At 35.7% G+C, this 26,909-nt stretch overlaps 1 protein-coding gene across 11 annotated transcripts in view; it reads left to right on the top strand.

Annotated features, from left to right (window-relative positions):
* The window catches only part of PAM (peptidylglycine alpha-amidating monooxygenase), a 157,392-nt gene extending 131,565 nt beyond the window's left edge, over nucleotides 1-25,827 (top strand). For 7 of the 11 annotated variants that reach the window (XM_026672868.2, XM_026672839.2, XM_087958116.1 and 4 more), the window contains 10 exons: nucleotides 1,343-1,459; nucleotides 3,575-3,647; nucleotides 3,994-4,204; nucleotides 4,929-5,129; nucleotides 15,034-15,152; nucleotides 16,974-17,073; nucleotides 18,346-18,399; nucleotides 20,861-21,061; nucleotides 22,659-22,715; nucleotides 24,989-25,827. In XM_026672868.2, the coding sequence (XP_026528653.2) occupies nucleotides 1,343-1,459; nucleotides 3,575-3,647; nucleotides 3,994-4,204; nucleotides 4,929-5,129; nucleotides 15,034-15,152; nucleotides 16,974-17,073; nucleotides 18,346-18,399; nucleotides 20,861-21,061; nucleotides 22,659-22,715; nucleotides 24,989-25,167 (1,312 nt within the window). In that variant the 3' untranslated portion in view covers nucleotides 25,168-25,827. The remainder of the gene's footprint in view (nucleotides 1-1,342; nucleotides 1,460-3,574; nucleotides 3,648-3,993; nucleotides 4,205-4,928; nucleotides 5,130-15,033; nucleotides 15,153-16,973; nucleotides 17,074-18,345; nucleotides 18,400-20,860; nucleotides 21,062-22,658; nucleotides 22,716-24,988) is intronic. The other 4 variants (XM_087958114.1, XM_026672860.2, XM_087958119.1 and 1 more) reach the window with 1 other exon arrangement.
* Nucleotides 25,828-26,909: the final 1,082 nt, after the last annotated feature.

Genomic DNA, 26,909 nt, shown 5'->3' with positions numbered 1-26,909 from the left:
TAAGGAGAATGTAAGAAATATCTTCCTTATTCTTACAGTCTTACTTCACATGCAATTTTAGTAGTTTGTATTTTGTGTTGCATTCTAGCATTTTAGTTATACATATATGAGAAAGAATAATACTATGCCCATAATGCTATATTTCAGTCAATGCCTAATGCTTATATCAAAAGACTATTTGCAATTTTAGGGAAATGTAGTTACATATAATTAATAATTTCTCTGGAGATAATGGCATCAGTGTGTCAAATCAAGTATATAACTCATAATGATCCTAATAGAATTTTCAAAATACTTTAATTCTAGTTTAAAGTAGATTGAAACACTGAAAGGTTATCTTATTGGGACTACAGTGCATTTAAAATCAAGTATTACTTGGATGTAGAAACTAGAGGAGGAGGGAAGAAAGAATATACAGTTTTAAGATTAATATTGCTTTCTATAAGTATGTTTGTGTATGCATATAGTGTCTAGTAAGAACCTATTCTAAAGGCTTTTTCATGACTTTTTGTTATATCTTATATAATATTTGAAAAGTCATGAAAAAAGCCTTCAAAGAAGTTATTAGACAGCTGTTTCCATAAAGGTGAGGGTTATGCTAACAATATTTTAATACAAAGTTCAAATATATACATATTTTAAAATGTAAGCTATGAGTCACATCAGTGAGAAGGGGACAGTATAGATTTTTAATGCTGGAATACATATATGTTCTTAACAGAAAGACTTGCAGGATGAAACATGGAGAGTTCCTGAAAGAAGCAAACACTGGCTGTCAACCTTAGAAAGCTATCTTCCTAGCTTTCTAGCTATTATCAGGCACCAATGGTGTTATCTAGTTGGGTAATGAAATGTCTGCAAGCAATCAGCCAAACTCAGAGTATCAAGGACTCTTTAAAAACTCTGTCTGAAAAATAGTTATTAAAGGAAGAGTCTGAACTAGGGAAAAAGTTTTAATAGAATCTAAAGTATTTAAAGACTGTTCATGGTTTAAAAGAAGTAGATAGAGAAAAACATTAAAACCCTGAGGGATTGTGAGGTCGATTGAGATCTTATGGGGTATTTGGTCTTTGGAACTGATAGGCATACTTTAAAATTATTACAACGTACTATAGTATGCTCACAGATTTACTGTATTTACTTGGATATTTCTAAAATAAATGCTATGTTAAACATAGCCAGTCAGAAAATACCCTTTTACTGGCGACACAGTAGTGAACGGCCAAATGTTAGTATTCCAGGCCAGAATTCTAATTCACGTTAACTAAAATATGGTCCAACAAGTATATGTTTGAGAAGGCAGGTGTATGCTAACATGTATTTCTTTTTCTTTTAACTTTAGTTCGTTCAATAGCAGCTATGTTTATCAACAAAAAGGACTTGGACCAATTAAAGAAAATACCATTCTTGTAGTAGAGGCTAGTACTTCAACAATTCTTCGTTCCACAGGAAGAAATATGTAAGCTCTTTTTAAAAAAAACAACACCACAACTTTGAGATATTCTTTATGTTTGATCAGTTTGAACTGATTAATTCTGCTTTATTTTGTGTATACTAATCTATTTTTGTGCTGAAATTTCTTCAATTTGACTAGAATCTTTGGAAACAATTCTTATTTTTCTATCTCTAGCTATGTTGGAGAAAAAAAATAGGGACACAGAAGGCTTGCCAAATGTCTGCTTACACTTGACCTGGCTATAAATATTATGTGAGGTGGATGTATTTCTATCACTCAATTAAGTACTATGGGATGGAATTGAAAGTCATCCTATATTGTATTTTATTGCTTCAGTGTGGTGCAAAAATCACTTTTCCCCCATATCTGACACGTTCTTTTTAGGCATGAAATAGGTGTGATCCTTTACCCTGGATCACTCTAATAAGCAAAGTAGGCATTGTTTCTCTTCTGTATTCCCTCTAGGTATGTATTTGTTTTCATGCATCTTTTAAACACATGAGTGCTTGAGTGACATGATTTGTCACAGCATCAAATCTGAATAAAATTTTTGGGATAAAGATTGTGACAAGGTTGACCTTTCATTACATCCAATGTACTCTCCTGGCTCTTGGTAACTTTTCAGTCTGCATGTATCAGGGGTTCAAAATAGATTTTAGTGAAATCATTCCTGCAAATTACCCTGAATGTTATTGCATGCCCATCTTTTCAAAGTTTTCTCCACTGTCAGTTAAGATTCATTAGGGAATTTTAAGCTGAATACATTTACAAGATTTCCCCATGATAAATAATCCCATCTTACCAGGACTTTCAGTTTCAATGAAATCTGTAGACATGTTTAGCTGAACATGCTTATATTATCCAGGGAACATTGATTGTCAACCCCTAAAGGAATACAGATGTATTGGGAAACTGTTGAGGCTGGGATTTCTTTGCATACTCTTTGCATATTTTCATAAAATAATTAAATCAATGCTTTTTCAAGCTGAATATCTGCAAAGGATTATACTTTCTTGAATCATTTGTTTCCTGTACCTCTAATAACCCAAATTAAAAGGTTCAAATACAGTGTTTATTCAAGGGGAGGATGACTTCCATCAGTTAGTTTAAATAGAAAAAAATCCTGCTTCTTTTACATATTCTCAGTTAATCTAATATATTGGCAGAATTAGGGGAAGAAAACTTTTCAGGTAAACAGAGTGATATTTTTTTGTCCATAAATTAATGTTCTTGACATAATTCAGCAGTTCAATATTGTCAAATGCAATATGCTTCTAGACCAGCTGTGGGTTTTAGGAGCAGGAAGGATGACTGATCAATTCCAGTTGAGAGTTTACTAGGTTAGTTTCAGTAACGTGTTTGTGAATTACACAATTCCCTTATATTTTGGCTGTTTCTTTTCACACATCAATAGTATGGAAAGAAAGTATCTGTGCTTGCCTCTAACGTAACCTAGATGGAATGCTTCCTTTCCTAGTGACCTTTATCTGATTATCAATTCTGAAGCATAGTAATTGTAGCATCATGTTGACACTAAATGAAATCAATTAATTGCAAATTAGAGAATACAGAATAACAGAAATGGAAGAGACCTTGGAGATAATCTAGAGTAGACTAAGTCCCTGCTGAAGCAGGAGACCCTATGCCATTCTGAACAAATAACAAGTTGTAGGAGAAAGAGTGGCAGAACTTGGAGGAGGAGTTAAAAGTGAGATCAGCCCAGAATCTCTATGTAGCTACAAGCAAATCAAATCCAACCCCACTTGAATTCTGCTGACCTTTACCTAAATCTAAGCAGGTGCTACCTGTTAGTTGAAAAGATTCCTGTGCATAGGCACAATTAGCAATAAATAGGTTTAATTGATCAGCTTAATTGGACCCTGATGTGTGGACCTGACCTTTTGCAGTTGTCACAGGTACAGGTGAATTAAGTGAAAGACAGGTGAATTAAGTGAAAAAAGAAAAGGGCTGCACATTTTGGTAGCTGTAACGTTTCTTTCAAAATAAGATAACACTAGTTCCACCTCTTGGAACAATTGAACAACTGAACTAAACAACTAAATAAAACCAGTTTTTAATGCTTTCTTCCTCATTCATATTACTTTCTTTTATTTTCAGGTTTTATTTACCTCATGGCTTGAGTATAGATAATAATGGAAACTACTGGGTGACAGATGTAGCTCTTCACCAGGTATGTAGAAATAGTTTATATATTAACAAGAAAACCCAAATCTACTGTCTTTCTGTCTCTAACTAACACTTTGGATACAATATTTGTTTTAGTCTAGTGTGGTTTGAGGAAAATATTTGTCATTTTTTTACTGTATGGGTTGACTTTTATACAAAACAAAAACCAAAACTGTGAATCCAGCTCTTACAATGGATTTGTGTAATGATCTCATGAATATTAATGTCTATTCATCTGTTCTCTAAAGAAAGATATATTCTCCAGGTCAAATGTTTGATCTTCCTGTAAGCTATAGCATTTTTGTATTAGTCTCACTTAACTGAAGCTCTTTATTCTTTTACGTTGTTAGGTGTTCAAACTGGCATCAAATGGTGCGGAATCTCCTTTGCTGACTTTAGGGAGGGCTTTGCAACCTGGAAGCGACAACTATCACTTCTGCCAACCCACTGATGTAGCTGTGGATCCAGCAACTGGGAATATTTATGTGTCCGACGGCTACTGTAATAGTCGTATTGTTCAGTTCTCTCCAAATGGAATATTTGTCATGCAGTGGGGAGAAGGTATAGAATAGAAAGTTAATTCTTTTTTTCTCCTTGGAGAATGGCTATAACAATGTATATGCAAGATAACATTCAGATTTTACTATTCCCCCCTCTCTCTAAGTCTGATTGAAATCAGAGATCTGAGAGTATAAGGCAGTGTTTCTCAACTATGGTGACTTTTTAAGATTCCTAGCCAATTCTAAGAGTTGAAGTCCACACACCTTAAAGTTGCTAAAGCTGATAAATACTGGTTTAAGGTTTTCAGAGAGTAGATTGTTATGTATTTTTTAATGTATTTCTAATAGTAAGACATTCTTATTTTATAAGGAACTTTAAGTACTATTGATAATTTAAATGGATAAGTTCCATTGTTATGAAGAAGTTCCATATGCATATACCTTAAGTGTGAGATACCACCTACATTCTGAGTTTAAGCAACCCTAAAAGTAAGATTTATCAATAAAAACTCAGTGTATGGTGAAAAAATATTAAATCATATTTTAATCATTTATATATTTGTTTTCAAGATACAAATATTTTAATTCTTTTACATACAGCCTTTCAGTCACTGACCCAAGAACAAGGGGAAAGGATGCTTAATTATATTTATTCAGAGACTTAAAGTTGCAGTAGTTGAAGAGATGCACATTTTTTTTCACTTCATTTTTCTTCAAATGTAACCATTAATAGTTTGTCATATTAATAGTTTGTCACATTCAAAAATGAATATCTGTTGTTTCAGAGACTTCTGTAGGTCATGCTAAACCGGGCCAGTTCAGCATCCCTCACAGTTTAACTCTTGCATCTGACTTTGGTCAGCTGTGTGCAGCAGACAGAGAGAATGGTCGGATTCAGTGTTTTAAGCCAGAAACAGGCAAATTTGTGAGAGAGATCAGACATCCATCATTTGGAAGAGAAGTTTTTGCAGTTGCTTACGCTCCAGGTAAATATGAAAAAGTGTTGCACTGATCATCTCTTCTTTTGGTCTCTGTGGCTCTTTCATATTTTTTCCTCTAGTTTTTTTTAAAAAATAACTTTAAATTATTGTCAGCACAAGCAGATTTTCCTTTTCAATGCTTGAGTTTCATGAAAACTGTTGTGGGAAGGGGAGTTTTCGCTATATAAATGAACACAACTATGTTTGTCAGCCATTTGTTAAGAAGAGAAATGGAATTCCAAACCAGAATTTTTGTTATGAGAGGAAAAACAGAGCCTAAATGCATCAACTATCTGAATTTGAATATGACATAGAGAAAGGGCAGAGGGTTTTAACCTATCAGAAAAGGCCTGTATCTCTTCAACCAAACTCTTTCTTCTTAAGCTGATGTTTCTTTCTAAGCTATACAAGGCTTCATTATTATTTTAATCATTGTTTTTCTTGATACCATTCCTAATTTGCTCCTTTTCTCCCAAGCCTTTGGGAAAAAAAATATAGTTCTCAGGAACATAGCACTTTTCATTCCATCCAGCTTGCTTTTTCTATGTATTATTTCCAGATGGAGCAGAGATGGTATTCAGCAGGTTCTGACCAGTTCTGAAGAACCAGTAGTAGAAATTTTGACTAATTCGGAGAACCAGCAAATACCACCTCTGACTTTAAAGTATTCTTCCCCTGCCACGCCCACCAAGCCACGCCCACAGAACTGGTAGTAAAGAAATTTGAATCCCACCATTGAGTTGGAGGGCCTTTCTTTACAATGAACTACCTAAAGACTGAACAATTCCAGCTAGGAAACTTTAAAACCTAAGAGCCATACAATGTATAAAATCATCCAGCATTTTATGGCTAAATAGATGCCAACATAAAATCACAGTTACAAATCACACAGTTACTTATATTTCCCAGTATCTGATATTGAGAGGTATTGTACCTCTTATTATTACTCTTATTATTATTACTCTTTGGGAATTATTTTAATGGAAAGTGGGCTAAGTCTTAAACACTAAGAATTTGTCTGTTTCCTTTTTACATGCACCCAAATTAGTAGCCTATCATAACTACCATATACTGCTACACTAAAATAAATTCTGAGTGGAGAACTGCTTATTCCTTCAAACTTCATTTGCTGACATCTGGTGATTTTTTTTTTTTTTTTGAGAAAGAAAAACTGGTCTTAAAACTTTCTCTATTAGATGCACAATAGATAAATGTATACTATATAAACATGAGCCAGCAGTATGCAGAAGTAGCCAAAAAAGCTAATACGATCCATGGTTGTATAAACAGAGGCATAGAATCAAAATCATGTGAAGTATTAGTACCTTAGTACCAATAATAAATCCTTAGTGAGACCAGTACTACCTTAGTACTAGTAATAAATCCTTAGTGAGACCACACCTGGAATACTGCATCCAGTTTTATCACCATATTACAAAAAGGATGTTGAGATTTCGAAAAAAAAGTGCAAAGAAGAGCAATTAAGATAATTAAGGGCTCCTTGGAGACAAAAACATATCAAGAATGGTTGTAGGAATTGGGTATGGCCAATCTAGAGAAAAGAAGGACTAGGATAGCAATATTTGACTTATTTTCCAAAGCACCAGAAGGCAAGACAAAAAACAATGGATGGAAACTAATCAAGGAGAGACACAAGCTGGAATTAAGGAGAAACTTTATAACAGTGAGAGCAATTAACCAGTGGAACAGCTTGCCTTCAGAAGTTGTGGGTGCTTCATCACTGGAGATTTTTAAGAAAAAAACTGGACAGCCACATGTCTGAAATGATATATGATCTCCTGCTTGAGCAGGAGTCGGACTAAAAGACCTCCAAGATCCCTTCCAGCTTTATTGTGATTATGTCATATACATTATATACACACATTATACTGTATATATACAGTAGTGGAAATTTTGACTAGTTCGGAGAATTGGCAAATACGACCTCTGACTGGAGACTTTACAGTATCTTTCCCCTACCATACCCACCAAGCCACGTCCACAGAGCCAGTGGTAGTGTTTGTGTGTGTGTGTGTGTGTATACGAGGGCTATCCACAAAATAGATTACGTTTTCATCTGTAGCAAGAAGGGGCGGAGCTAGCGTGGCCATCTTTGCTCTGTGCGTCCGCCGATCAGTCTGCATCTAGTCGTGCTAGTGGGAGGTTCATATCGTTGCCCGTTATTTCACAGCAAAAGTTTGAAATGTGTGCTGCAATTGAAAATCCTGCGAGTTGTGAGGTGCGATCAATGATAAGGTTTTTGCTGGCAAAAAACCATAAACCAATTGAAATTTTGTGGCAACTGTGTGAAGTGTACGGGGACAACATCATCACTGAAGGTGGAGTGCGCCAGTGGTGCATTAAGTTTAAAAATGGCTGAACCATGCCACTCGAGAAGTCCTGAATGCTTTCAAGTGGGAGATTTTTCCTCATCCGCCCTACAGTCCTGATCTTGCACCAAGCGAAAGCATTCAGGACTTCTTGAGTGCCGTGGTTCGGCCATTTTTAAACTTAATGCACCATTGGCGCACTCCACCTTCAGTGATGATGTTGTCCCCGTATACTTCACACAGTTGCCGAAAAATTTCAATCAGTTTATGGTTTTTTTCCAACAGAAACCTTATCACTGATCGTACCTCACAACTCGAGGGATTTTCAATTGCAGCACACATTTCAAACGTTTGCTGCGAAATAACGGGCAATGATACGAACCTCCCACTAGCACGACTAGATGCAGACTGAACGGCGGACGCACAGACCAAAGATGGCCACGCTAGCTCCGCCCCTTCTTGCTACAGACGAAAACGTAATCTATTTTGTGGATAGCCCTCGTATATATATGTATATGTATATGTATATATGTTTTCTTACGTTTTCGTGGCTACTTACATGTATGGTATTCAGCTTTGTTCGGGTATTTTCCCACGTCATTATAGTTGTGCTTTTAAAGTTGTAGCAACGTTTCGGCAGAATCTCATCTGCCATCATCATGATGGCAGATGAGATTCTGCCAAACGCTGCTACAACTTTAAAAGCACAACTATAATGACGTGGGAAAATATCCGAACAAAGCTGATACCATACATGTATGTGTGTGTGTGTGTGTGTGTGTGTGTGTGTGTGTATATATATATATATATATATATATATATACACACACACACACACACACACACAACACATACATATAAATACCCGCAAAAACTTAATATATATATGTATGTATGTATACATACATACATACATACATATACATATACTTATGTTTTCGCGGGTATTTATATGTATGGTATTTAGGTTTCTTCGGGTATTTTCCCGCGTCTTAATATTTGTGCTTTTATTATAGCGACGTTTTGGCAGAATCTCATCTGCCATCCTCATTATAAAACAAAAAATGGCTGCCAAGCCTGACACACAAGATTAAAAAGAACCCAATACACAAGCCTGAGGATAGCAGATGAGATTCTGCCGAAACATCACTATAATAAAAGTACAAATATTAAGATGTGGGGAAATACCCGAAGAAACCTAAATAACATACATACGTACATACATATTTCCATTTTCCTTTTTTTTAGATGGAAAGTTTTACCATTGCTGAATTGGTTTTTACCACTACCAGCCTCAGTTCCTCGCATATTTTTACTTGAAAATGAGCTGCTATTTTCAGCATCGGTCCCATATCTTGTGTAATGAACATGCAAAGTTATGTATTCATTTCTGCTTTTATATACCACCGTTTCACTACTAACTCAAGGCAAAACAGACTCTCCTATTTATCTCCAACCCCCCCCCCCACCATGTGAGGTCTGAACTGAAAGAGAGAGTACTTGATTCACACTAAAATAGGAAGTTTAAGCATGGGTCTTTCTCAATCCATATCAAATACTTTTAACAATCTATTTGCAAACTCATTCTTCCTTTGTTATTCAGTAGTCCAAACACTCCTCTGTTTTCTCATTTGTGAAGTCATTGTTATTTGCAATATCTTTAGAGCTGTGCTTCACAGAATGCATGTTTGCATCATTTATATTTCTTTAGTTCTTTAGTGCTAGCTTGTCTTTTTTTAAAGTTACCATTTTTTAAGTAACCAGCGTTTTCATTTTTTGAAAGGCCTGTCATTTTTCTCATAGTTTTTATGACATTGATCATCATCCATGCAGGTCACTGCTTTGACTTTACATTTTCCTAGCTAGCAGAATGCAGTCTGGCTGAGTTTTGTCCCAGATGTGTGATAATTTTAGCATGCTGGTATCACTGAACTAATGATGGAATTTGAAGTTATCTGTAAGTCCATGGAGACAGGGGGGATAGAAGCTTGATTCTCACATTGTGTCAAGCTACTTGCATTCAGTTTGTGCCCTGAGTTGCTTTAATAGAGGAAATCATAGAGTTCTGGGAGATTTAAAAGACATTTTATAAGGCCCTAAGTACTTGGTGGGTGACCACTAAGATTCCAGGCTGTAGGGTAGATTGCTAAATTACAAATAAATAAATAAATATAAAACAACCCTAGAAGAAAGCAATGGCAAATCTTTTTTGTAACATTACCAAGAAAATTGCATGGAAGCAGTTCCCCCGAAGTCAAGTCTGCTTAAGAATATCTTTATTATATTATAATTAGAATGTTTTCTTCAGCAAACTTTATTCTTCTGCATCATTCACAGAATGTTATCTTAACTACCCTGACTTGCTGTTTCCCTTTCAAGATGGTTGTCTATTAATTATTACTTCTACTAAGATGAATATATGCTTCATCTGTTGAAGTTTTTACAAATACTTGCAATGATCATTTATCTTGCTTGACCTTTGTCATATTCAGATCATTCCACTGTTGTCTTCATTATTTGTCTGTATTACAAATTGATATTTTTCAGCTAAATGTTCTATGGATAATGGTGCAGTGTCTACTCTGAAACGCGTTTCAGGATATTGACCTCATTTGAAATATCTCTGTGATGCATGATTTGTTTTAAAGAGTAAGATAAAGAAATTGACAGTATCTTTGGTAAAAGAAATGACAGGCTTGCCTAAGGAGACACAGCTATTTTTTTAAAAAAAAGTTGTATTCTGTCCTTTTGACAGAATCCTTCCTTAAACTTCTTAAAGCCACAATCCTGTTTTTTCCAAACATGTAGAAGCCTGTAAAAGTTGGGCTGCTTTAATGAATAGAAGATCTGCTCCTAACACAAAATCCAGACCAGTTCTTCTGAAACTCAGCCTTAATAAAATTCAGTACTTAAATGTTTTGCAGGTACACAGATAAATAGCATAAACCTAAATGTATTAATTCCAACAAGTAATAAAGATTTATCTTAAAACTCCTGATCAAAATCAGTGTTTCAACATGTTTGGAAAGTAATTCTAGTTTAGTTTGAGATATCCTACATGTTGCATTTCCCAAAAGAGAAACTGTGTCTCTCTTCCCCAGTTTAAGGTATGGCCCTCAGAGGCCCCTCAAAAGCTCCTGCTGAATTATAAATTGTAATGTGACAGAAGTGGAAAATTACTAAATACATGTCAAGTAATCATGTTTTAAGTCATTAAATTAAATACATTTAGTTTTTTAGCCTGGTCCTTGTATTTTGTTGTCCTGGTTTAGTAGAAATACCAGAAAAATATATTGCTGTGGAAACATGTCAGGATAGAAAGACTAAATTGCACAAGACAATTGGAATTGTTGTATGGGTAGTTTTCAACTTACAATCACAATTGATTGAGAGAAGCCTTCAAGTAGCATTTATCCAGGTACAATCTAACTACCCTGGGTAGAAACCAGCTGATAACTCTGTTGGAAAACTTTTCGCTCTTCAGACAACTCCATTCAACCTCCAGATGGTCAGATGCAACCATTGAGGGTCCGGATGTTGAAGGGGTCCCTGGGTTAGTGAGACCCTGGCTGGCGGAATTCTCCATGGTGTTGATACGGATAGACTGCGGAGGTCTGCAAACCACAGCCATCTGGGCCAGTAAGGAGCTACTAGAAGTAGTTCCGCCCTCTCATCTAGCAGTTTCTGGATGACCTTGGGAACCAGTGGAAGTGGCGGGAATGCATACAGAAGTCCCGGGGGCCAACAACAGCGGAGCGAATTGAAGTTCTCCACTCCTTGCGAGGGGTACCTGGAAAAAAATCTTGGGAGCTGAGCTTCCCTGAACAGGCGGACACAGGCCTAGGTGCTTGCTGTTGTGCCGCTGGGTTGATTGGGCTGTGAGGGTTAAGCCAACAATTTAACTGTAAGAATAGACTCGAATGTAGAAAAAAACCAAGACAAGGGTATAATGGTCCCCCTGTTCCTGAAGGGAACCTCTGCTCGGGACAGAGTTACCTCACACAGCACAAAATGGAATACAGGCGCACGGCCACGAGGTCTTGTAAGAAAAGATGGCCTCCAGCCGTTAATCTTTTGGTGCGCTCCCCAGCAGCAAACTCCCACCGTGTGAAGGAATAGCCTCCGATGGCTTTTCCTATAAGGCTAAATGGCGGGGAAGGGTGGAGGGCACTAAGCGTTTGAATCCTCCACCCCAAGTGGCGTTCAGAGGGGGAAGGAAGGCGATACGACACCGTTGTGAGCAAAGAGCTCACGCCGCTGTTCGGGTAAAAGAAACTCTGTGGCAATCTGTCGGAATGGCAGGGGTAGAAAGATCGGTTGTGGGGAGGGGGTGCAGAGCAGCGCCGAAGCCTCCCGCCACTTTGGGGCACAAATTGGCGCTTCCCTGTAATGCGAGCGATCTCTGTAATGCGAGCAATCTCTGTAATGCGAGCCAACGTCGAGAGATTGCAATGCTATTAGAAGGCTAAAGGATTCTAAATACAAGCTGATTAACTTTCAAACCTGCTAGCAAGGAAAGAATTTTTCCTGTTTCGTCCAAGGAAGAATCACAAGCACTGCCTATCTCTCACGAGGCTGAGCCAAAACTGGGGAACGTTGGGGAGGAGTCCCGTGGAGGAGGAGGAGCGTTCGACAAATTAAGCCCAGCCTAGACATGCAGAGACTGAAGCACCTCCCACTACTGGATGCTCTGGGAGAATAACAGCTCATGGGAGAATAAGAAAGACCATGTGCTTAATAAGTTACAGAAAGTTATAAATGTGTACAAACAACTTATGATCTATATAAGTAAGGTCCTTCATATATGTTCTATCAATCTTGAGTCCTATATGAATAAATTAGCAATTAAAACATTTATACTTTAGATTATTAGATTGTACAGTAAAAATATTTTTACATAGTTTTATACTGCTGGTTAATATACTGAGGATAAAATTTTAAAATTCAATTAAAATTAATGTGGTTTGTTTTTCTTATCTAATATTAAATATCAGTTTTGATTCCTAACCTTAGTATTAATACATGCAGTGAAGAGTTAGTTACCTATGTATATTTTACTTGCATGGATGGATTTTATTATATTTTGTTATCTATGTATTTACCTACCTACAATCCCTATAAGAGTAAAAAAAATTGGTTGTTAACTGGTATTAAAAGGATTTTAAAAGGATGCAAAGAACAATTATTGAATCCCATGAAGAATGTTTAGGCCATTATGCAGTATTTATTTCTAGATAATATCTTGCCACAATGTTTATCAGTCACTCACTCTACTGTAGGAACACATTGTGACAAGGCTGCCCTCTTATGTTCAGTGGGCTTATCTTGATTAAGTCTCTGACTAGGTTCTTTGTGATAGTGCTTTATTGGAAATCTGTTTTGTTTTGTTTACAATATTCAGTCAATTTAATGAAAAAGAAACTTTGTTTAAAATTCAAAAATTGGGGTGGGGGGACTTGGAATGGTATTAGTTTTACCTCAGTCTGGGTTCCGATCCATCCTTTATAGTGGAGCATATTGTTTTTAAAGTGCTTGCTTCTACTGTTTTAGAACTAAATGTTAAGCCATTACAACACTGTCTTATTAGTATCCCTGAACCAAGCATTATCCATTTAAAAGATGTAAATGATACTCTGAATCCGAAAGAGAAGTAAAAGGAACCTAATGCAACTGTAACATTTCTTGGGACAATATAGAAGATTCCATTCCTATTTTTCATTAATATTCAACATATTCAACATATTCAACAATATTCTAGAGGCTCTTCAACCCTCTAGAAAAGCAAAAAAGAGTGGGAACTTCTACCTTTTATCTCTATTCATAATAGTGAAAACTCCAGATAATGTGATAGATGTGTGATGTGTACATTTTAATAATAAATATCCTGTTTCAGCAATTAATCGTTTTTCCAATGCATTTTTCTCCTTAAATATTATACTACTTGTACTCCATGAGGTATGCTAATTATCGCCTAGTAGTCATAGTTAAAAGGAATAATATTTGTGTGGTGGTGCAAGATTGTTGTTAATTCACTGTTGCAAAAGCAATGAGCTCATGTATATTGGTAGTTTGTTGATTTTAAGATTACTTCCTCAAAAAAGATTCTGTCAGACAGAAACAACTTAAGAGTTCTGCAGATCTGAAATCCCAAACTTAGTTGCAGAACAGTGAACTATTCTGCAATACTTGACTTACTGATTTTAGACGCTCTATGGTTCCATTTTTCTAACTGGCAGAACACTTGCTTCGTTATTCCTCCTGACACTCAGGTCCTCTAAGGCATGGGCTATCAAACTTGCAGCCCTTGGGCCGAATGCAACATTATTTTGTTTGTTTGTTTATTTATTTATTTATTTGATTTGTCAATTGCTTTCAAGATAATAGGCATAAGTATAAACATGAGTAAGAATACAGGAAATAGGTATGAATGGGACAATAGAACAGGGAAAGTAGGCACAATTGTGCACTTCTGCATGCCCTTTACAGGCCTCTTAGAAATGGGGAGAGGTCAATAGTGGATAGTTTAAGGTTAAAGGAGTGGGGGTTAGAGGATGTAAGAACAGAGTCAGGTAGTGCATTCCAGGCATTGACCACTCTGTTGCTGAAGTCGTACTTTCTGCAATCAAGTTTGGAGCAGTTTACATTGAGTTTGTATCTGTTTGTGTGTTCTTGTATTGTTGCGGTTGAAGCTGAAGTAGTCATTGACTGGTAGGACATTGTAGCAGATAATTTTGTGTACTACGCTTAAGTCCAACCATAGGCGGTGTAGTTCAAGGTTGTCCAAGCCCAAAATTTCAAGCCTGGTGATATAGGATATTCTGTTGCAAGCAGAGGAGTGTAGTACTTTTCTTGTGAAATACTTCTGGACTCGCTCAATTATATTAATGTTCAACATACAGTGCGGATTCCAGACAGATGAGCTATATTGGTCTAGCAAAGGTTTTGTATTCCCTAGGTAGCAATTCTATATTTCTGGAGGAGAAGCTTCATAAGATTAGGTTTACAACTCTTAATGCCTTTTTTGGCAATGCTGTTACAGTGAGCTGTGGTGCTTAGGTCATTAGATATGAGTACTCCAAGGTCCTTGACAGACATGCGCTGACCATGCCCACACCCGGTTTAGCAAAGGGGGGAAAAGTCCCAATACATCATATGACGATGCCATGACGATGCCAGTTTGACACCCCTGCTATAAGGGGAATCCTAGCATTTTATCAGCATTTCAAACAAAATGAACATGACATTTGTCAGTTTGTCCCTTCTGTATAGTAGGAGATCAGCCCAAATGCAAAGCATGGTCTTTCTCTTATATGGCAGAGTAAAAAAGGGATTTTAGTTCCTGGAAAATCTGCAGGGTGGGTCAGGGTGGATTCTCCTTGTTCTTAGAATTCTGAGTGAGCAATACTAAAACAATCACAGATGGCTTTCAACATGCAATTGAGCATTAGGGGAATGAAAACAGTAATAATATGGGTGTGTAACTTTTCTCAATTGTGTATTGTTGTGCTGAGACTGGATTGTAAGAAAGAATAAACCTTTCATTATATGCATAGCATTAAAACATGAGTGTATGTTTATAGGTGGCCTCCTGTACGCAGTTAATGGAAAGCCTTACCCTGGAGACAGGGAACCAGTGCAAGCATTTGTGATGAACTTTTCAACTGGAGAAATCATTGACACTTTCATTCCACTTAGAAAGGTAACACATTGTGAAACTTGACTTGTATTATTAAAAATGCATGAATGCTCTTTTTTTTCTTTTCTACACCTTGTGCACATTTCAAATTTCATTACGAAAAATCTCACCAAGATACTTTTAAAATAATGTTTTATGGAATTATTCTTATAACTTATGTAATGGAATTCTCATAGTAGAACAATATCACTGAATAACATTTCAGTGCAATCTGGTACTTAATTCTAAAATGTTTAACCTAACAACGCATGGGATTTGATGTTTCAGAAAAACTATTTTGAATTATTTATTAAAAGAGTTCAGCCAAAAAAGGTAATATGCAAGACAACGACTGCAACACTATTTTAATAATAGTGTGGCAATAGCCAATAAGAAATCAGCATATGTTTCCCCTTTAAAGATTTACATGAGCACTAAGTGGTCCATTGGACTGCATCAAGATGCTTGCTTAAATGTAATGCACTGGAGACTGGATTACATCTAGTGTTCTTCTAAGGATTTTGGATGTTCTTCGATGTGGGGGCAATAGTGAATTCAATAACTTCATTTGCCAAATTCTGAAAGCATGCTTAATTACTGAACAGGAAGCAATTGGTTTTACTGTTTTTGGCTTGCCCTTTTTATTTTGTAGTTGAATTTTCCAACACTAGAACAAAAGGATGGTAAATTTAAATTTATTGATGAAACAGCTTCATTAATCTGTGTCTACTGAGGATCAGCAAATTCATGTGGCCAGAGAATGAAAAACTTTATTAGAAAAACTTTAAAGCAAGAATGCCAGCTAGAGAGAAAAATATGTCCCAAAAGAGAAAAGCTATCTGTACAGAAATCTGATTTCTGGATTCTAATAGTGTATTGTAAATCTAATAGGTCATGCATGAATACATATGGAAATTGGGGTTTATATTCTGTTATGGGACTTGACTTGATGTTATTACCTTATTGTTGATTTGAGTTTTATACGTATGATTTACATGAACTACAGAATTAGAAATATGAACATACAGAATAGAAATTAATAGCCTCACTTTGATGCTTTATAACTGTTCAAAGGCATGCAGTGGTCCTCTTTGGATTTTTTTTAATCTGCAAAATAATTCAAGAAAGAAAGAGGAAATAGTCTCCCAATATATTTCAATGAACTCTCTCCATTTTCTACTTAGCTTTAACTATACTACATGCAGTATCTGGCTCAGCGTTTATGTAGCACACAGTGGCTTATTGCCTCATATGGAAAAGCTTTTATTTAATTAGGCTAGAGCCACAAAGAGATAGAGCACAGGCCAAGAAATAAATTTGATTTGTTAATGTAGGGAAAGAAGAGATATTTCACTGAGGGCAAGTCAGTACATTGTAAGTGTGTTCTGTTATTTTCAGCTTGTCTGCCACTATGCATGTAGAATCAGCCTGCCATCAGATTAAAATTAATCAGTATTTTAGGTTTTTGTCTGCTTTGAAAACTTAAAACATGTCAAGTGCACTTGAATAAATTCCTTTTTCCATCTATGCGTTTTTCTGATTACTGAGAACAAGAAACAAACATTGTTCAGTTAAACCCCCACAAACATCTATCTTATCAAAAGAATGATGGTTTAGAAGTAATCTAGAAAGTTTTGAAGAATGAAATATTCCTGGAAACTTCCATTTATAGTTACAAAGTATATTTTATTGTTTCCTAAACCATAAGAATCTTTCACAATTCATACAAATTATGATTAAAAGTTCAAACACTGTTTGTCAAATGTCTGTCATTCTGCATCTTGAATTACTGAATAATTTCCAATGTCTTCCTTATTTTAATATGCTGGTTATTTACCTTCACAGAATTTTGAGATGCCACATGACATTGTTGCTTCAGAAGACAGAATGGTGTATGTTGGCGATGCTCATGCCAACACAGTGTGGAAATTCACATCCACTGAAAGTAAGATATTGTTGCCTTAGATCATCAGTGCATTACTCTTCCCACATAAAAAGATGATATTCTTAAAGCTACTGTGCAATTATGTCTTAATGTATGTGGGGCAAGATTTTTGTAAAAAGGTTGTAATGCTATTTGATGGATTAACCAAAGATTTCTGTGCTCCTAAAGCTGTATTTTGTTAAGGGGTTTATTATTATTATTATTTTGTTTGTGAAACCCCAGATGATTTTTTAAAAAGTTATCATTGTTCCGTACAGGCAGTCTTGTTTTAACTGTGTTTTTAAATTATATATTTGTAATGTTTTAAACTGACCAGAGTTATAGCTAATAATTGATTGTTCCCTGTATTTCTCAGAAGCCCTATAAAACTACTGTGAATTAAAATGTGATTGATGCACAGCTATTTTTTTCAGTAACTGTTGGTAAGGAATGTTGGTAAGGAAAAGTAATGCTCTGAACCATTAGAGCTAGACTAAGTGAAGGTCTAAACTTGTATTGAAATCCAAACAAGACCAATGGGAATTGTTACTTTTGCTCTTTCAGAGATTCACCAAGATGATTTGCAATATTAAATGCTGTGTTACCATGTGTGGCTTTATGATCTTTTTAAAGAGAGCTCTTCATCCCAGGTTGTTCCTTAGCATCTGGCATGCAATGTCCATTGACAGGCCAGCTGAGAATCATAGTCACTCTGCTGTGCAAGTGGTTTGATTTTCATTTTCCTGTGCCATTTTCACATCTTGTTAACCTAAATAAGTTGTACCCACTGGTGTATTTGCTGTCATTTGGTCATTGAAGTTGGCACTTGTTCTTGGCTGAAAATATATCAGTATCTTTGTGCTTAAAGCCATCAAGGGATAATCTATTGTAGATTTTTTTTTTCATTTTATATTTTTAAAAACATAATAAAACAACAAAGTGAAGAAATTTGAAAGTAGAAATAGGTAAGAATGAAAGAACTGTAAGGATTCCCAGATCACAATTTCTGTGATTGTTATAAATCATCTGCCAACCTATTACACGCCAAGAATAAATGTTTTGTGCTGACATTTTGGTTTATGTTTCTGATTTCCTCATAGAAAACCTTTCATTATTTATTCTGAAAGAAATGTATTAGTTACTATATACTACTTATAGTATAACCCCTGCTATTCTAGAGCTGCTGTGCATTCTTATACTTGCAACATCAATTATGTATCACAACTGGTGACCATTACTGGTTCAATGAATCATAGACATCACAGTGTGTCAAAAGCAATTTCTGTGTTTCAGAAATGGAGCATCGGTCTGTTAAAAAGGCTGGGATTGAAATTCAGGAAATAAAAGGTTAGTCTTTATTTCTGCCATTTAGGCTCAGAGGAAGGTGCTGATTCTGTGTGGAATGTGCAAAGTGCTTCAGCTTAAAACATTCTGACCACAAAGATGCTGTTCTGATTTCCCTGATTGTGTGCTTTGTTCAGTTTCAAGATTGGAACAAAACCCAGGCATGAAATGGAACTTGCTTTGAGTTTGCAACTGTTCTGAGCACTGTGCAGAGGTGGTATTCAGCAGGTTCTGACCAGTTCTGGAGAACCGGTAGCAGAAATTTTGAGTAGTTTGAAGAACCGGCAAATAGCACCCCTGACTGGCCCCGCCCCCATCTATTCTCTGACTCCCGAGTCCCAGGCAATCAGCTGGGAGTCAGAGAATAGATGGGGGCGGGGCCAGTCAGAGGTCCCAGCCAATCAGAACAAAGCTGGAAAGCAGGTTAGTGGGGTGGGAATGGAGATTTTACAGTATCCTTCCCCTGCCATGCCCACCAAGCCATGCCCACCAAGCTACGCCCACAGAACCGATAGTAAATTTTTTTGAATCCCAACCACTGGCACTATGATCAGCAATTGTTTTGTAACTTATGCATACATGTTCTTTGAAGACATCCATCCCCAAAGCATCAAGAATGTTTTGTACTTTCTAGTTTGCAAGCAGTACCCTAAGTGTTCCATATCACCCTGAAGTAGAGCTGCAGAGCAATAGAAAAACTAAATGTTGGTGTATGGCTATGTAGTTTGAAAACTGGTTGTCCCAGCCTTTCCATTGTTGTTTTCCAACAGTCAAGGGTGAGGGGTGAGTTGGCTTTGGTTTTACAGTCTACACAGTTCTTGGGATTGTCTTGCAAAATTCAGAGACAGCAAAGCCTCAACACACAACACAGGAGTTCCCTTCTAAAATATGCAATTATACAGTCTCTACTGTGATTGGAAGAGGGAAGTTTGGCTTGTAAACACTATAACTGAGAAGAGAATGGTGTATTAACTGACAATAAATTGAAACAAGTTAGCAATAGGAGACAGCTGCTTGAAGGATAAGTGCAATTCTGGACTGCATTAGAAGAAACATGATGTCTAAGATGTTTGATGTTATTAGTCTGCCTTTCTCAGTTCTAGTGACACTAAAGCAAGAGTATTCTGTCTTGATTCTGGGTGCCTCATTTCCAGAAGGATATTGACTAAATATAAATAGAAAGGGATCAAATGAAGTCAAGGAAAATAAAACAGGAACTTGAGGTCCTGCACTGAAGAGTAGATGGAAGGAACAATCAAAGTTCCTCCTGGAGAAAAAAAATGATGAAATGGAGATATGATGTTCAGGTAGATAAAAGGAAGTTACAGGAAGGATCGTCAATAACTATTTTCCAAGGCTGCAGATATTAGAGCTAGAATTAATAGCTACTTACAGTACATTTCATTTAAGTAGAAGAAAAAAAAGCTTCCTGATGGTTAGACCTATATAAAGTGGAACAGTATAGCTGTAGCGGTTATAGATTCTCTATTTTTGGATATTTTAAAGAGTCTGTACAGCTATCTCTAATTGGTAATCAAATTGGGTTTCCTATACACTGCTGAGGATTAGACTAGATTATCATTGCAAAATGACATTCTTTGATTATATAAATGTTCGTCTGGAAAAATATGTGCATGTGAAAAGGATATAGCTTTATACTCAGAAGTTTTTGTTAAATATTAAATTGTACGATCAGCTTCTTTAAGCAATGAATTACAACCACTGATAGGAACTAAATGTCCTTGGTCCAAAAATTGTGACAATAGCAGAGTGGAATATGATGAATTATAAGGAGGAAGAACATTAAGAGAATAATACTTTTATTTCTAAAATCCTTATAAAGTTTGTTTTAATCATATATTATTTATAGTACTGCAAAAATATGATTTGGCCACTAGAAAGGATCTAGTCTAAAGTAAACAACAGTATTTTATACTGTTAGGTATGCTTAAAAACAAAATTTTGTACAGAATCGTGTTGGTAAATATTCATCCTCTTTCTTCCATTTATTTTGGCCCACAAACATAGGATTCAAAGTCACACATTGCTACCTATAGAACTGTAGGCTCCCCATACATTGTTGAAGAACACACTTTATAATTTCTTGTGAGGATAAATAAGCAGCATTTCATTTTATGCACAAAGAATTGATTTTAACAAGTAAAATTCTTCCTATTTAGAGAGCCTTGATTACAAATCCATCATGAATCTACCAAAGTCAATTATAGAAATTTCCAGTAATTACATGAGGCACATAAGAGGAATCGCAAACAATTGATTGCACTGTCAATAATTTTTACTCTCTGTTAGGAAGTTATAATACTTGCCCTCTTCAAGGCAAGTATCTAAACGCTGGTATTTAAAAGTGGCAATATGTGTTCTAAAATGAACTGTTATGTTGTAGCAGATTCTGCCTGGATCAAAAGAGTTAATCTGTGTTTAATCTCTTCTCTCCAAAAAAAAGCAGAGGCAATTATAGAAGGCACACTGACAAAGAAACCCACATCAAAAGAATTTTTAAGGAAAGAAGAAAGGCATCAAGTTGTCCAGCAGGCTAGCAGTTCTGTTTCTTTTGTTCTTATTACAACACTTCTAATTATTCCAATAGTTGTCCTCTTGGCAATTGCTATGTTTATTTGGTGGAGAAAGACAAGAATCTATGGAGGTAATTAATCTGTGTTTAACCTGGTAACAAGCACTTTTGATATCAAAGCCTTTATAACATAGAAGAACTTCGAAAATGTTTTATTTTCCTCTGCTGCAGCACAGTCAATTTCTGATTATGTTAACTGGCTTCAAAAAACAAAAAACATACATCATGGGATCTTTGTCCTGAGAAATCAGGATGTATTGTAATGTTGTTTATATTCAGTTCAGTTTTCAATTAGGATGAATTTTCTTGTGGTATCTGGGATGACAAAATACTTTGAGTTTATAGCATTTCTTTTTATGAAAGGGAATATATAAGTCTACTGCAGTAAAAGGATTGTTGAAATGGTCTTGCTGCTTTGTTTAGCTTTTCCTGAATAAGACAGAGTGGAAACATCCATTCCTTTGGATGTTTCTCCTGTATTCTTTAGAATCTATTCTGGCATTCATTCTCTCTGAGCACAGCTACTTTTTATTTTAACCTCTCGTAAAATAGTGCTTGCAGTGCTCCAAAATTATAGCAGCAGTTAACTTAGAGCAGTGTGTTCTAAAAATATACACAGCAGCATCAAAGGTAAAAGCAAACTGTTAAAATCTGTTCCCTAGCCAGCTCTATAAACGTGCCAATGCAATTATTAAGCATTATTCTCAGAAAAGAATTTCATTTATGGACAAATGCCTCCATACCAGTACTTTAAGGAAGGACAACTTCAGGGATGAAAGCACATAAAATATCCTCTTCTCTCATTTCATTAGGCCACAAATGCCTTTTCTTCCTGTATTCTCCTATAGGCCCTCAAACCCCATTCATTGCTGTCAAAATTCACCATCAGAGTTTATCTCCAAATTAAGCCTGAGATGTTACCTTTGAAGCTTTGAATTTCAAATTTAGATGGATGATTAGTATCAGAAACACACTCTTTCCGCTGCTCATTTTTTGTGTGTGTATATTTCTCTTCCCAAACACTGTATAATGTACATATATTACCTTTGAACTGAAAATGATTGTCCCCAATTGAACATACAAAATCTTTTGAGTATTACTATAATTGTAATTTTTATGAGGAAAGTCATACTTTATGCAAGAAACATTTTTAACGAAGACACCTTACAAGTTTGGATTCACAAATGTTACATGCAGTTTTCTCTCCATGTATAAGATTTTCAGAAAAAAATATTTTAAGTAATTAAAGTCATGTGAAAGTTTATTAAATTTTTAAGATAGTTTGAATTATAAAAACCAACTTAGTTTTGCTAAGTTTAAAAGGCTATGTGTTTGTGTGTGTGAAAGAAAGAAAAGATGAACATGAATTATGAATTAACTGGTGTCTATCATAAAAATAAATTTAAACAATTTATATTGTATCAACTTCTTAGTTTGACTGACATTTTTCAGGGACCTCAAAAAAAAGTATCACTCAAACAAGGTGGTTTTATGTTTAGCTTGATAGGTAAAATATAATTCAAGGAACCTGCGACAGACTACAATCATTTGTAAATCACAGCCTTAATGATAATACTCTATATGGTTTTGGTTCTTTTCCATGTTTTGCTTCATACAATTTCACTTTAAAATTATTGCTCTTAATTTACATATGTCTCTAATCTTATAGCTGATGCTGATCATAAACATGATTCAAGCTCAGGTAGAATTTTGGGCAGATTTAGAGGTAAGTACAGCAAAAGAATTATTTTATTTATTTATTTATTTATTTATTTATTTATTTATTTATTTATTTATTTATTTATTTATTTATTTATTTAGTCAAATGCTTACAATATAATAGAAATAAGAATAAACGTAAGTTTAAATATAAGAAATAGGAACTAATAATTGAGGACAATAGGACAGGGATGGTAGGCATGATTGTGCGCTTATGCACACCCCTTACAGACCTCTTAGGAATGGGGTGTGGTCAGTAGAGGTTAGTTTGAGGGTAAAGGAGTAGGGGTTTGAGCAGGTGACAACAGAATCAGGTAGTGAGTTCCAGACATTGACCACTCTGTTGCTGAAATCGTACTTCCTGCAATCAAGTTTGGAGTGGTTTACATTAAGTTTATATCTGTTGTGTGCTCTTGTGTTGTTGTGGTTAAAGCTGAAATATTCATTAACTGGTAAGACGTTGTATCATATGATTTTATGTACTATGCTTAAGTCCAATCTTAGCCGGCATAGTTCAAGGTTGTCTAAGCCTAGAATCTCAAGTCTAGTGGTATAGGGTATTCTGTTGTGAACAGAGGAATGTAGTATTCTTCTGGTAAAATTCTTTTGGTAAAATACTTCTGGACTCGCTCAATTGTATTTATGTCCACAGTGTGGATTCCAGACAGCAGAGCTGTATTCAAGTATTGATCCAGCAAAGGATTTGAATGCCCTAGTTTGTAAATCAGTATTATCAGAGGAGAAGCTTTGTAAAATTAGATTTACAATTCTTAAAGCCTTTTTGGCAATACTGTTGCAGTGAGCTTTGGTGCTTAGGTCATTCGATATGAGAACTCCAAGGTCCTTGACAGAGTGAGGATCATCAACGAGGTCATATCCGCCTAGCTCGTATTTGGTGTATTGATATATTTTTTTTACCAATGTGTAGGACAGAGCATTTGTTGGTCAAGATTTGGAGTTGCCAACTGTTAGACCATTCAGACACATAATCAAAGTCATTTTGAAGGATGGTAGCATTGTCAGTAGTGTTGAATAGTTTTACGTCATCAGCAAAGATGACACAATTGCTTATAAGGTGATCACAAAGGTCATTTATATAGAGTGTAAAGAGTGTGGGTCCTAGAATGCTTCCTAGGGGGACACCGCTGTTAACTGGTGCAGGGTTTGATAGGGCATTTCCTATTTTTACTATTTGTTGCCTGTTTGACAGGAAGACAGTAATCCACTTGTGAAGGGATCCGGAAATGCTGTAAGAATTTAATTTTAATAGTAATTTGTCATGTACCACTGAGTCAAAGGCTTTGCAGAAGTCTATGTAAATTACATCTATTGCTTTGCCCTGGTCAAGTAGTGTCATCCGTATGTTTTTGCAGTGTAGAAGTTGCAAATTGCAGGACAATTTTTTTCTGAAACCAAATTGTTTATTGGACAGTAAGTTATTTGACTCTAGGTGGAAGGTAATGCATTGATTAATAATTGATTCCTTTGATAACTTTGCACATGACACAACACAATGAGATTGATCTGTAGTTTTCAACCAGGCAGGGGTCACCTTTTTTGAAGATAGGAATGACCATTGCTAAAGACCATGGGTTTGTGTTGCCTTTCTAAAAGTTAAATGATATTTCCCTTGCATGTTCTCTTGTATACATTGTCTTTCCTCTAATGAATCCAGCAGTTACTCCTGATGAGAAAGCTGTAATGATGTTGGTGAGTCATCTACTTATATCCCAGACAATGCCTTTGGGAACTGATGATTTCTTAAGGAATGCTGGCAAAGCAAAGAATAAGACAAAGAAATTGATTTCTCTTCCCCTGACTTGCCCTTTATCTAAAATGAAGAAAAATATTGGCTGTAGTAATTTCTGTCAACCTAAATTCCAAATATTTCTGGGCTCATTTTAAGCAAGGAGGGGCAAAAGGTTAGAGGGAAGAGTGGGTAGAAAGCAGAACCTATTATACCTCGAAGTCCAAACTTTGCTTTGGGCTATATTATGTCTCACTTGAAAGGAAATAGAAGGTACATTTTGCCTTTCATTGAAAGATCAGAGGATAGTTCTGTGTCTTTTAAAGTGTTCCTTGATGTTGACCAGAAACAGCTGATAAGCTAACAAAGTTGAAACCTGAAAATCAAAATAATAATGTATAGTAACTAACATGCCTTTTTGTAAGCCACCCAGAATTACCCTGTGGTAAAATGGGCAGCAAATATGTTCAGAAATAAATAAAAATGGTCTGAAAATAACACGAACCACGTCCTAAAGTTGATTTCCATTGCAGGAAAAGGCGGTGGAGGCCTCAATCTGGGGAATTTTTTCGCAAGCCGTGCAGGTTACAGTCGAAAAGGGTTTGACAGACTTAGTACCGAAGGGAGTGACCAGGAAAAAGAAGATGCCACAGATTCAGAAGAGGAAGAACCTGTCCCACAGCCTCCAGCGATACCTTCATCTTCTTCCTGAAACTGGCCTTTAATTGCTACATGGTCTGAGTCTACAAAGATTGCCAGATTTAGCACGTTTTAAGATTTTACGTATTTAATTGTAAACTGTACTAGTCCTTTGTGAGGCTGTACACAGATTTAATTTTGTTTTTGTTCTTCTGTTCCTTCCCTTTTGCTTCAGTTCAGTTTTGGAGTGTGAACATTTCCTATCAGTGCCATTGTTTTATGTGAACGTTTTAATAAAGCAGGGCAATCCCACTTTAATTGCAGTAATGCTTTAAAATAGTAATATTTACTCATTTCAATTAGGGACCGTCTCTATATTTGTAAATAAGTCCCAGTCTCAGCTTTAAGAATACTTTTGTTTTTCAGTTTTTCTTTGGTGCCTTTTCACTTTCGATGCCCTTAATCTATCACAGAAAAGAGAGAATACAGTGCCACAATGAAACAGAGCCACTAAATCCCCTATTTTTTAAAGAAATATCACAAGTATTATATTACTTTAAGGGAAAGATTTTAAAAAGTCTCTATTTATAATTGGATCTTTATTTTCCCCTCCTCCTTCTTCTTGCTCAGACTTTGTGTGTTTCCAGGATGTCTTATTTTTAGATGGCTATACTGTTAGAACACTATTTTCAGAAGCTGAATGTAACTTGTGTAATAAAGTGTTCGCAGAGCATCAGCTGTCAAAGTGGAATTTTTGCATTTGGGGTGAAGGGGAAATGCCTTTGGAGATAGCCCAGTTAAAAAACCACCAATCCCCAAAGAAGATACTAAATAGTTTTTAAAAAAACATAGCAGCTGAAAAGATGACTCAAATGTTATTTTGTACGAAAGAAGATATTTTGTTAAGAAGTGTTTTTTTTTTTTAAGAGAAAAAAAACCCAAAAAGTTAAAATTCCATTACCTATGTTGTAGGGAGGCTTTTTTTTTTTTTTAAAAAAAAAATCTGGCCTGTATATCCATCCTCCAGGGCAGAAACTAAAATAAAACATTGCTGGAACAGGAAATATGTGTCAACTTGCATAAGAACTGTTTTTGTTCCTATATCTTTCTTCAGTTATACCATAGAGCCTACATATGATTTTCGTGTCAGCTTGTTTTAAAATTTGACATTTTAAAGCACTTTAGAATGCTCAAAATATTTAATTGATATATATTCCAATAGTTCAGACAGCAATAGTTCATATTGCATATGGATTAAATATTAAAAATGGAATTCGTGGCAAATGTACTATTTAAAGTAGGGCTTTCTGATTTGGTCATTAAAGTTTAGGCAGGTCTACTCGGAAGCAAGTTTCATTATCTGAGCAAATATTTTTTTCAAACAGTCCCAGGTTTCTTCATTAGCAGGACAACATGAGAATACATGATTATTATACCCATATTATGTATCATACATAGGCTGTATGTTTCTACAGAACAGTTTGAGCACTAAAACAGTGAAGTAGATTGGAAGTACACCCATTCCAAACCGTTCCCTTGATTTAATTTGTTCTTTTTCAACACAATTGTAACCTCAGGAATGTTTTTCTTTTCTTTTTTTGAAGATAAATGTACCTACTTTTTTTATATTTTTTAATATTTGCTATGCTTTTCCTTCTTTTTTAGGTGAGTATTACTACTACTGAAATATTTTTCCATGCAAGCATTTATGTGACTTGGCAAACACAACACTACTTTATAATCATGTTGTCACAACACTGATGGAAATCTTTGAATACCTTCAAATGCAGGTGTCAACCCCAAAGCTGTTCTGGC

The sequence above is a fragment of the Notechis scutatus genome, chromosome 2 (genome assembly GCF_049901735.1).
Source record: "Notechis scutatus isolate UNSWTSFEM ecotype Mainland chromosome 2, rNotScu1.2, whole genome shotgun sequence".
NCBI lineage: Eukaryota > Metazoa > Chordata > Lepidosauria > Squamata > Elapidae > Notechis > Notechis scutatus.
Note: the sequence above shows the minus strand (reverse complement) of the source record. Positions and strands in the feature narration are given on the sequence as shown.